Raw genomic sequence first — 12130 nt, forward strand, 5'->3', positions numbered from 1 at the left:
GTGACACCATGTAGCCCACAGAAAGGGCCCCAAAGATGTGCCCCACTCCACACAACTAGCTGCAAGATACACAAGCACGGACATATTGGCAGGGGTTTGTCGAAGGTAAACAGTGGCTTATTCGTGAAATCCACAGGTACCCCCAAATCCTTATGATTGTCACTGCTCAGTACTGAGACAATAACATTACATGGCAGTTACAAAGTGCTTTATTTAGCAGGAAATTACATCAATACTTAGTATATCTGGATATGTAATACTCCAAAATTCACTTGTTTATTCACATCAAATATGTAATATGTATTCATTCCAACATGTAATTTTTTAAAAAAGCATTTTATTACCACGCAACATTTAGATTTAAAATCATTCATAATCATTCTTCTAAAGTGGTGAAAGAACAATAGAAGTATTATGAGGCTATGGGATTTTTTCAGTAAATGGTGGCTTTGAAGAAAACAAGTGAAATTGCACTTTTGCCCAGTGTCTACTGATCATACAGAAAACAAAGCAAACTGAATACACAGTGATATCCCACATAGTAACCATTCACAACAAAATGATTTAAAAAAAGGTGAATATTGTGTTAAAAATAAATACCAGACTATGAGGTTGCTTCTTAAATACATCCTTTGTTCCTTTGATCAGATTCATGAAAACATTTCTGTCCCGTATTCCTGTTCCTCTCTTTTCAGGGGGGCTTGGAGGGAACAGCTTGGCAACCAATCACAGCTGTCCATGCAGTTTTTTTTTAAATTACCTTGTTCCTACAGTTTGACAGTTAAATTTTCATGCTGTTGTGTGTCCACCCTATACAAGTCCACCCCACCCAGTGTTGCAAGGGACACACTTTTGTTTGAACCCCAGTGCAGTTTGAAATGTTGGAAATCAGACATTTTTTGTATGCAGTCAAAGTAGGTTTTTCATGTGGCTTTGCGATTGTTCTCTGTCACTTGTTCATATGAACATTGGTCCCCTTTCAGATAAAAAAAAATCCTCCATTTCCTGGTTCTCATGCAAAAGAACACATCACACATCAGTAATCACTAGCTCCAAGGAGGATCGCTGTCCAGCAATGTCCTGGGTTTAGGTCTAGATGCGTTTTGTGCATGGGAGTTTGAAGTGGCTGACTGCAGTGCCCTCCTTCGTGCTCCAGCTTTCCCCTCTGTCTGTCTGTGGTTGTGTTTCTTGCAGTGAAAAGTGCTGGCAGAGCAGCTTCTGAGAGTTGCTCTAGGCGTTGCAGAGCTCAGCTGAGGAGTTGTATATGGAGTTCACACGCTGCACATAACTGGCGTAGGGCTCCACCTCCTCCACATCCTGTGGCTGAGTACAACAGCACTGCTCAGTTTTACTTTCTCTGACACACTCATGTTTACTCTTCACAATGCTTAAGTAAGCATTATCAAATGCTTACAACCACTTTACAGCTAACTCTGTTCTTCATTGCTTAGGCATTCTTTCTCATTCAATCATTTGCATATTATGGAACACATCTGTCACCTAAAAGTACACTTCTTTTCTGGTTTAAGTCCCACAACATACAGACAGTACTCCATCACATTACATTGTGGGCATGCTTTGCTCTGCTGGTACATACCTGCGGTGTTTTGGGTGGAGGGGATGCAGAAATTTTGGACTTGCAGCAATTTCTGACAGACACACAGAGTGGAACACTAAGTGGCCAGCAATTACCACTAAAAGACAGTTAGTCATATGTGCACTTGAGACAATTAATCCATATGATTGGTACAGTTTATATAATTACCATATCATTTTAAAACCAAATAAAGATAATATGGGGTAAGACTAAGTATCAGAACACTAAAAATTATGAAATGGCATCTGAATTCTGAATAATGCTAAATTATCCAAATAATCCCCTACCTCAATTTCCCAAGATGTTTCCGTGTGATATATAATCCAGCCAGAACAGCCACTGCAAAGCTGATGGAACCCAACGCAACAATGATCCACTGGAAAAGACCTGTTGGGAGACCAATAACCGTTGGACCTTACTTTTCTGATCAACAGCTGGCCATGAAAATATGAAACGTGTCCATTTGTGAATATGTATAAGGAAAAAAGGAATTTATTTGGTAATACATGTCCATATATTTTGATACATATTTAGCATTCTTTGAGGGCTTCCTGGTACATACGTGGTTCTCTCTGATCAGAAGTTAAGAGAATCCCCAATCTCTCTCCCCAGCTGGGGTGTGTGATGATGCAGCTCAGGTTGTCAGCATCGACAGGGTCTGGCAGGATGAATCTGCTCTCCACAGTGAAGGAGCCATCGGAGTTCTGTCTGGAGCTCTGGGTCACATTGCAGTTCCATGTGTTTCTCCATGAGACAGAGGCAGCTGGTTTACCCCCAGCAGCTGAGCACACAGCCTCTCTCTTACCATCCCTGATGTCCAGCCTGGTGGATATCTGTGGAGGAACTGCAGGGGAAAGAAAATCAGAGCCCAGCAATGTTTTTAGATCTTCTTTAATTATAGTATTTATGAAGAGCAATGTGTGGTTATTTTAGGAGGTGGAAAAACTGCAATATCTTTTTAATTGATAGACATTTGTGTTCCTTTGTCAGATACATATAAAGTCAATAAGGAAAAACTGATTAAATGCAGCTTCCATGCAGTTTGTCCTTAACTTTAACCCACATTCAAATACATGTCACATCTTGGTACATATTACGAAGTATTAGCTATTGAGCTCTCAAACAGAAGGTTTCTCACCAAAAGCAGATACATTGATTTGAACTGCATAGCTTGAACCAAGAAAGGCCGTCTCACAGGAATAAATTCCTTCATCCTCGTTTTTAAAATTAGGAACGTGCAGGTAGGATTGTCCAGTTGTTGTGTTGCGTAATACTTTTCCGTCCTTACATGTGTCATGTGCAGCCTCATCAATACCAGCTGTAATTCTGCAATTAGTTCCTCTCATATTTAGCTTCCAGATGATGTAGAGCATGTCACTCCATGTCTTATTCATACATGTCAGATTAACACTCTTTCCCAGGCCATGATATTCACTTCTGTACTCTGCAAATAGAGTCATAAAGAACACAGTTCAGCAAGTTGCAGATAAACAAGATCCATAAATACTGTCATTTTAACATATTTTGTGCAATTGTCTCCTTAACATATCTGTAAATAAAAATTTAGTGTATAATTCCATTTCAGGCAAACTGTCTTGCTGATTTTATTTCCTGCCATTAGTACATACAGTAAAAGTGTAGCAGAGCTGAAGTGAGTAGCTCGTGTGAGCAATGCATAAAACCTTAGGTAGCGGGTAGCTGAGCGGTTACATCACTCCCCTGAGACCTGGTTAATTATGCTGACAGGCTAGGGGCAATTTGCCTTTAGCTCAACTGGCAACAACGCTGGCTGTAATGGGCTGGCAGTGAGCTGTGAGAACCCAAGTTCGAAACTCGCTTGCTCGCTGACCCACGAAACATCTAATTGAACACAACGCAGTCTACACCTGTTACATATGGGGCAGTGCTCAATTACACTGATAAACAGAGGTTATCTGACCAGTTCCTATGCCCTCAACAAGCAGAAAGAGACCAGTCTCAGGTCTCTTGCCTTTGCCATTTTGTTAGAAGCAGAGGAGAAATGGTAGTGTGAAAAACAGAGTAATTACCAGTGAATAGAGGTTTTGTGGTAGTCTGAGAGCTTTGAGCAACAGAAGTAGAACTGTTTCCTGAAGGGGTAATCAGAGTTAGGCTGGGTTAGTTTAAAAAAGTTAGTAAAAATCAACAACAGCATCACCTACATGCATATTACTACAAAAAATGTGCATGCACGAACACACACACACACACATTATGAGAAGATTATCATGTTGTAGGTCATCACATGCAAAGTTAGATTTCTTCCTTGTATGGTGGAAAAACAACTGACACAAATCACTGGTCTCTGTCTTATCACCATTTGTCATAGTCCATTCTCTTTCTTTTAAATGTAGGTATTTGATATGAGGCACAAAAGGTATCTGAAATGTTACCAAGACCATGTGATCAAGATCAGGTTGAGGACAATTACCGGTTAAAAAATTCCCAGAATAATATTAAACATCAGATGACTGGGTATGATCCAGCACATCCAGCAGGCTCTGAAGGAGGCCAGAGGAGAGCTTGAGTGTTCCACCTGATTAGTCAGGAAAAGATGGTTGACAGGATCTCTCAAAAATGTTTACAAATTTTCTCTACAGTCCACTGCTGATCATTCTCACCAGGTGAGAGGTGGAGGTTTAATTGAATCTCTTGTCATTTTGCTTTGCAGTTCTAAGGGTTGTGAAGGTTATGCGCTTTCATGTTAATGTAATTCAGTTGTCTGATCATCTTGTCTCAAGGATAAAAAATGCATGCGTTAGGTTACTTTTGAACTTCCCACTATGTTTAACTCAGAATTGGAAACACAAGTGTGTTGAAATAAAGCCATGATCCCCTAGGTTATGTATTCATGTTCCAGTTCCTCATGAGAACAGATTGCTAAAATGTTAAGACAATGTCGCTGTTCCTCCACACCTTTCACGGGTTCATGTCACAAAACTACATGCCAAACAGCCCTCACCTATCCTCTGTCAAGTATAAAAGTAGGCAAGTACGGAAAATGTATCAATTCTAATATATCAAATATTGCGGTATTAAATTCCATAGAAATATACATTAAGATGTCACATCAAAAAGAACACAAACAAAAACCAACTCTCCCACAAATCATGTGATTTACAGAATATTCACATTTACAAGGAAAGCATGACAATTGCTATGATCTGCTGCTTTGTGCATCCAGTAAATATGTGTATGCAAAAATATAAAATTCATACATAAAGTCTTCTCCTATAGTTCATGTACATAGCAATATTAATTGGCTGACTGTCACAATCATTAATACAATTTTAACCTGATAATATAAGGTACAATCATTATCACTCATTCCATTAAAGTTTGGATCATGGTTTCAAGAACATGGTGGAGCTTCTTGTTGGCATGTTTTTTTCCATGGCGTGTTATGTTAGTAAGTTATGCCTTTTTATCAGAAAGGATACAGCAGAAACCACATGATGACAGAGAGGAGCTGTTTGGCACAGAATCTAAATGATCTCATGTTACAGTGCACTTAAGTTTTTTAAAAAGCCAGGCCTGACAAAATGTAGTGCTACCTCTACTTTTGACTTTTTTGGGTGGTGGGAGGTTGTTATGTTTTCCTTTCGCTGCAAGGAAAAGGCAACGTGTATTTCCATGAGAAATATGTTCCATGATGTGGTGACTGACAGAAAGACATCACAATTTACCAAATTCAGTAGGCACATTTTAACTGTCACTGCATTTCTCACATAGCAGTTGTATGAAAATAGACTAACAGTGCAGTTATCTAATTATATGCCATAAATCCAATGTTGTTATGTTGTAGGGCTGCAACAGATGTAAAAATTATAATATAGAGATGTGTAAGATTTGCTAACAAATTTGGACACTATCAGTCACTAATTTTTTTTCTTTTCTGCTGGAAGTCACTCTGGATAAGAGTGTCTGCTAAATGAAGTAGTGTAATGTAATGTAAATCATTCAAACTGTATTAACCCTCTCTACTCTCTATTCTTTACTCTACAACATTACATTTACTCTAAAATTGTACTCATAATTAATTGCAAGTACTACTTTTTTATTCACAAGATTAGCAAGTTTAACAATTACTAAAATTAATTATTTTTCTATTGTGCTATTTCACAATAAAATTGCTCCAGTAGCATAAGGCAAAAAAACTAACATAAGAACAATAACAAAAAACATACCTGTGTATGCACATTTAAAGGTGTATTTTATACATTTAAACACATCACGAGGTTGCCTTGCAGGGTAAGAACAAACAAAAGCTTCTGAAATGAATGGAAAATGAACATACCATTGGTTGCCTTACAGGTGACGGAGAGGGCCAGCAGGCAAACACTTGTAAGTATCCAGAGGTTCGCCATTTCCTGTGCCCCTTGGGCATATGGCACAGAATACCGCTCCACCAGTCTCGTCCCTCCTTGACCCCTCTGCTGTTCCACCTGTGCCTCAAAGGAACTAATGCGACATTGTCACCTTCTCTCCCACAAAGACTGAAAAGCTGACTGACTTCCTGCTGCTTGTGCAATTGATACCGCTGTGGTCATATGACTAGTGCCCCACTCTGTTGGGTGCGCTTGCCAGATTGTGCCTGTGTAGTTTATCACTGCTCCATCTCTGAGAAGTAGCACCTGCCTCAATGAGCACCACTGACCATTCAACACCAATCCACTTCAGACAGTGGTTAGCCTCAGTCAAGACATGAACCACTCTGAAAACATGGGTAAAAACAAAAGGTGATATGCTGTAAATGTGTAAAAGGGACAATAATTCTGCATGTCAAAACATGCAATTAAGCACCAATATGTCATACAGTCTGTTAGGGTGAGAAATTCATTACCTTATAAACTCATCAGTTAAACAAAATATGTTTTTTGAATTTTGAAATCAAGCATAATATTAAATATGAAATATAATATTAATACGATGTAGCCATAACATCTAGTATTAAAGTCCCACAATTGTTACTTGTAATGAATTACCTCAACAGCTGTTAATTATGAAATCTTGCTGTGTATGAGAACTGATGTAGTGCTAAACATAGTAGTGCTGAACTTAGTAGCGGAGAGGATAAATAGCTTCAATTGTGGCTCAGAAAGGGAAGTTCTGAAACACCACACAAGAAACATGCAAAGTAAACTTTTCCGAAAACCATTTCTCTGTCTCATATAGCAGAGGTTTTGAAATGATGTGTGATCCACCCCCTTTTTCACGTGGTATATTTTCATGAAGAATACAACTGTAGTTCCCAACAGAGGGATCCTCATGGATTCTATTACCTGAATTACACAAACTCTTAAAAAGCCATATCTATTCCCATCTGAAGGGACACAGCACACATTGGCTTGCCATGTGCCTAGCCAGTGTGGACGGCAGGTATTTATGCAAGCAGTGAAATGGTAAAAACTTGTAAATAATGAGAAACTCCTATAGAACTGTATAGAATTGTTCCTATAGAACCACCCACCAATTGAACCCTGATGTGCTTATGGAATCAGAAAGCATGTTGATGAGCAAAAAGAGGTCATGTTTCAAAAAGTGCAACTCGACACAACTAATGTGAATCAGGGCTTGCATTCCCACAAAGAAAATTTGTTTGGTTTTGATGGAGGTTTGATGTTTTTTTTATTAATGAGTAATTAAGGACAATTAAGATGTGTCTACTGCTATGTCAGCCACATTTTAAATTAGTGCCTACTTCTGTGCAATTGTAAAGCCAGTGCAATTGTAAAGTGTAATTTAGATAAAAAAAACTGGTGCGGAGTGACAAATGCCTCACTTGACTACATTTTTCACATTTTTTATAATATTAGAAAAAAGCTAGCTTTTTACAGAGAAAAGAAAGAGAGAGAGAGGGAGACCGAGAAAGTGACAAATTGAATTGACCTGCATGCTGGTTCAGGAAGCACCCTCTGGTTTCGTCTGCACAGAACCATGAGATAGATAACCTTTTAAGGAGATGAAAACACTGCTGTTTTTTGCATTCTGAAACACAATGATACTAGTGGAGAAGTGGCCTTTGTGTGCAGTAAAAAAATATATCCTGGAAACAAAACACTGAAAACTCATACTGCTGCATGTTGTTTAAATGCCCATTTGAAAAGCTAAATATTGGACATAAGAAGCAATTAAACTATGGCCAAAGCAGCAAATACATTACATTTGCAAACAGCCATGCACATAGTGTTTTGTGTGCTTGTGTTGTACTGATACGTGTCCAGTTTGTTTTAGCCTAGTGTACCACAGATAAAATAATGGTACTTGTGATTGTGTATAAGAAAAATATTGCAGATCTGATAAAGTGAAACTTTTCTGGGTGTTTTGACATTGCTCCCCTATGTGCAGTGCTTTCGGAATGAAGTGACAGAACTTTACAGCTGAAGAGGACTACCTTCCATCTTTAGGTATTTATTTTGTGTTACGTAGTTCCAGGGTTGGGACGTTTGGGAGGGTTACTTTTAATATGTATTCCACTACAGATCACAGAATACTTGCCCTAAAATGTAAACTGTAACGTATTCTGTTAGATTAGGTAAGTAACGTAATCTAAATACTTTGGATTACTTTCTGAACACTGTTTTTAATTTTTAAAAGTAAGTAAAAGTGTGAATGTAGCATAGCCTGGTTGGGTGATTCTCACAAACTATGTCCAAGTGATGCCAAAATCTAAACAGCTAAACTTGAGTGATTTTTTTTACTGCAATACATAAAATACAGTCTATATATTTCACATGAAAAAAAAATTCAGTAAAACATTAATATTAAACATTAAACAGTTTTATACGGATGTGCACCAGTATAACTCATCCGCCTAAGGTTCTGAACGGTTATTTTTAGAATGTTCACTTAGCATTGTAGCATCTGCATTTCATCGCAGTTTCTTCAGAATTGTAAATGTTAATTCAACAACTGTACATTACACATGGCTAAACTGAATAAAGCTACAAGCAGCAAATGGGCTTGATATCCCCTACATTGGCTATTTGGAGTTAGATGTAGAGGTGTTGGGAAAGGTGGTCTCCAAGCGGGGGGTATTGGTGGTTAAAGGTGTTTTAAAGAAACAGGGAGTGCCGGGTTTCATAGGAATGAATGTGATACGTGAATGCTATGATGAACTTTTCAGACAGCATGGCCCTGCCCTGTTCGATCTCCCCTCTGTGCAGCAAGGTGGCAATCCCTGGCAACAGGTTTTACAGCACTGTTACCAAGTCTCGGATACATTAGAAAAACCGGGTGTCCTAAGGGTTAGAGGCGGGAGAGTCATACACATCCCAGGGGGCACTATGAAACTCGTAGCTGCAACGTGTTCCCAGCAATATGCTGACCCATTGAGTGCAGTGTTGTTTGAGCCCCTCGATCATGGAGAGGCCTTGCCAGCTGGTTTGTTAGTGTCTCCAGCTATGGTGACAATACATCGGGGTACTGCGTATATTCCCGTCGTTAATGTGGGGGTCACAGAGGTTTCCCTCCACCCACACACTAGGATGGGTGTATTGAGTCATGCCTATATTGTCAATCTGCCCAAAGGTGTAAGTGAAGTGCAGGAAAAGCCCAGCCCTATGGTTATAGCTAACCTCTCCTCTCAGACTGTTCAGGGGAAGCCGGTCCTGGAGTATATTGATGCAGTTGACTTGTCTGAATTAACTGACTTGGAACAACACAAAGTACGTTCTTTGCTGTACTGCTATCAGTCTGTGTTTTCTGGTCATGAGGGAGATTTAGGTTGTACTAAACTTATTTGCCATGAGATCCCTTTACTAGATGAAGCCCCAGTCCGCCAGAGATACCGGCGTATACCTCCCTCAGAGTATGAGGCCGTTAAGGCCCATATTTGGCAGCTGCTGGATAGCCAGGTCATCAGGGAAAGCAGCAGCCCCTATGTCTCCCCCATTGTCCTGGTGAAGAAAAAAGATGGCAGCCTGCACATGTGTGTGGATTACCGACAGCTAAACAGCAAGACACGTAAGGATGCTTTCCCACTCCCTCGCATCGAGGAGTCCCTTGATGCTTTGTCTGGGGCACAGTGGTTTTCCACCATGGACTTAGCCAGTGGCTATAACCAGGTCCCGGTAGCAGAACGAGACAAGGCCAAGACTGCCTTTTGCATGCCCTTTGGGCTGTGCAATGCTCCAAGCACCTTTCAAAGGTTGATGGAACACATGTTCGGGGACCAGCGCTTTCAATCCTTACTGTTATACCTTGATGATGTGGTGGTCTTCTCCTCAACAGTGGATGAGCGTGTGGAGTGTCTCGAGCTGGTCTTTGGTCGCCTCCAACAGGAAGGCCTGAAAGCAGAGCTGGAGAAATGCTGCTTCCTATGGAAGGAAGTCACTTACTTTGGGCATGTGATCTCCAGCGCAGGTGTCTCCACCGATCCCGAGAAGATCTCTGCAGTCTCCAATTGGGTGCGGCCTGTTGATGTCTCCGAACTGAGGTCCTTTTTAGGGTTCTCCAGTTACTATCAACGATTTGTTGATGGCTTCGCGAAACTGGCTGCCCCCCTGCACCGCCTGGTGGCCGAGATGACTGGACCAAGGAAGAGAGTACAGAGAACCCTGGAGGGCAACTGGACAGAAGAGTGTGAGCAAGCGTTCCAAGAGCTGAAGGCAAGGTTAGTGGCGGCACCTGTGTTAGCATATGCAAACTTTTCTTTACCTTTTATCCTGGAGATTGATGCTAGTCACAAAGGTGTGGGCGCTGTTCTTTCCCAGGAGCAGGATGGCAAGGTCAGGCCTATCGCCTATGCCAGCTGTGGACTCCGGCCCACTGAATGGAACGTCTAATTGCAGTTCAATGAAACTGGAGTTCCTTGCGCTAAAATGGGCTATGACTGAGAAATTCAGGGAATATCTGTTGGGACAAAAATGTGTTGTGTACACAGATAATAACCCCCTGAGCCACCTTACTACTGCAAAGTTGGGGGCAACAGAACAGCGCTGGGCTGCCCAACTGTCAGTGTTTGATTTTACCATCAAATATCATCCGGGTCGCTCCAATGGGAATGCAGACTCTATCTAGGCAGTATGGGTCTGACGGATCCGCCACCATTGAGAAGACCAGGGACACCACTTCCAGAATCCCTGCAACAGAGAGGCGATCAGATGGAGAAAAGGGAAGTGATACAGTCCCTCATTTCTGCATTACCATGCCACTCGGCTACTGATTTGTGTGTGTTGCAGGAAGCAGATCCTACCATAAGTGGCTTTCAGCAGTTTTGGCGGAGGGAACGGGCACCTGACCAGGACGAGAGGAAGCTACTCTCCAAGTCCGTGCTAGAGTTGCTCCGCCAGTAGGATAGGGTGGTGGAGCTGGATGGGCTCCTCTACAGGAGCATTTATCGGCCAGATGGTGGGGAACAAGTCTACCAGCTGCTCCTACCGTTAAGAGAAGAGGTGCTTCTCCAGCTGCACAATGACCACAGACACCAGGGTGTGGAGCGCACCACAGAACTGGTGAGACAGAGGTGTTATTGGCCAGGGATGCACCAGGATATTAGGGACTGGTGCCACAGGTGTGAGCGGTGCACCTTAGCCAAAGCCACCCACCCTCAGGTCAGGACCTTCATGGGTCATCTGCTAGCCTCTCAGCCAAATCAAATATTAGCAATCGATTTTACCCTTTTAGAGCCTGCAAGAGACGGGAGGGAGCAAGTGTTAATAATGACAGATGTGTTCTCTAAATACACACAGGCCATCCCCACCAGGGACCAGCGTGCTTCAACCGTTGCTAGGGTGCTCGTACATGAGTGGTTTTATAAGTTTGGAGTGCTAGCTAGGATACACTCGGACCAAGGCCGGAATTTCGAGAGTGCACTTATACAGCAGTTGTGTGACCTTTATGGCATCCAAAAGACCCGTACCACACCCTACCACCCCCAAGGAAACGGGCAGTGTGAACGGTTCAATCGAACCCTGCATGATTTGCTGTGCACCTTACCTTTGACAAAGAAAAGTGAGTGGACCGAATACCTCCCACAAGTCACCTTCACCTACAATACCACGATCCATCAAGCAACCGGGGAGTCTCCTTTCTTCCTGATGTTTGGTCAGGAACCCCAGTTACCCATTGACTTCCTGTTAGGGAGAGTGCGGGAACCTGCACCAGGTGGGGTGGTAGAGTGGGTCCAGGAACACCGGCGCAGACTACAGGTAGCCTATGATGGGGCAAGAGAGCAATTGAAGGCAGCAGCACAACATCGGAAAATCAAACATGATCAAGGGGTAGGTGACGTTCAGCTGAAAGAAAATCAGCTAGTCTACCTGTGGTGGACTGTGGTGTAAGGGGTCGGAACAAAATTCAGGATCAGTGGAGTCCCACTGTGTACAAGGTCTTGAGGACACCAGAAGAAGGAGGACCTGTATACACAGTTGCACCTCTCGACAATCTGCAGCAGGTAAAACATGTTCACAGAACCATGTTGAAATTAGTCCCTACAAACCTTGCTCCTGATCTTACCCTTAGGAATGCTGATGATGCCCCAGCACCAGTAGAGGATTCCACGGAGGAGGAAGG

At 41.9% G+C, this 12130-nt stretch overlaps 1 protein-coding gene across 3 annotated transcripts; it reads right to left on the bottom strand.

Moving 5' to 3' along the window:
- Nucleotides 1-323: 323 nt before the first annotated feature.
- si:ch211-214p13.9 (cell surface glycoprotein CD200 receptor 1-A) lies at nt 324-10018 on the bottom strand. 3 transcript variants are annotated; one of them, XM_036545083.1, is made up of 8 exons: nt 9955-10018; nt 5913-6076; nt 3646-3705; nt 2736-3041; nt 2160-2441; nt 1885-1984; nt 1598-1649; nt 326-1323 (listed from the first exon to the last, which is right to left on the bottom strand). In XM_036545083.1, exons 2-8 carry the CDS (start codon nt 5980-5982, stop codon nt 1231-1233), a joined length of 963 nt encoding a protein of 320 aa, XP_036400976.1. In that variant the 5' UTR covers nt 5983-6076; nt 9955-10018; the 3' UTR covers nt 326-1230. The 3 variants fall into 3 exon arrangements, with proteins under 3 accessions (XP_036400978.1, XP_036400976.1, XP_036400977.1); XM_036545085.1 differs by lacking the exon at nt 9955-10018 and having other exon boundaries at nt 324-1323; nt 2886-3041; nt 5913-6493; XM_036545084.1 differs by lacking the exons at nt 3646-3705; nt 9955-10018 and having other exon boundaries at nt 327-1323; nt 5913-6491.
- Between the last annotated feature and the right edge of the window lie 2112 nt (nt 10019-12130).

Source organism: Megalops cyprinoides, chromosome 14 (assembly GCF_013368585.1).
Source record: "Megalops cyprinoides isolate fMegCyp1 chromosome 14, fMegCyp1.pri, whole genome shotgun sequence".
Lineage (NCBI taxonomy): Eukaryota > Metazoa > Chordata > Actinopteri > Elopiformes > Megalopidae > Megalops > Megalops cyprinoides.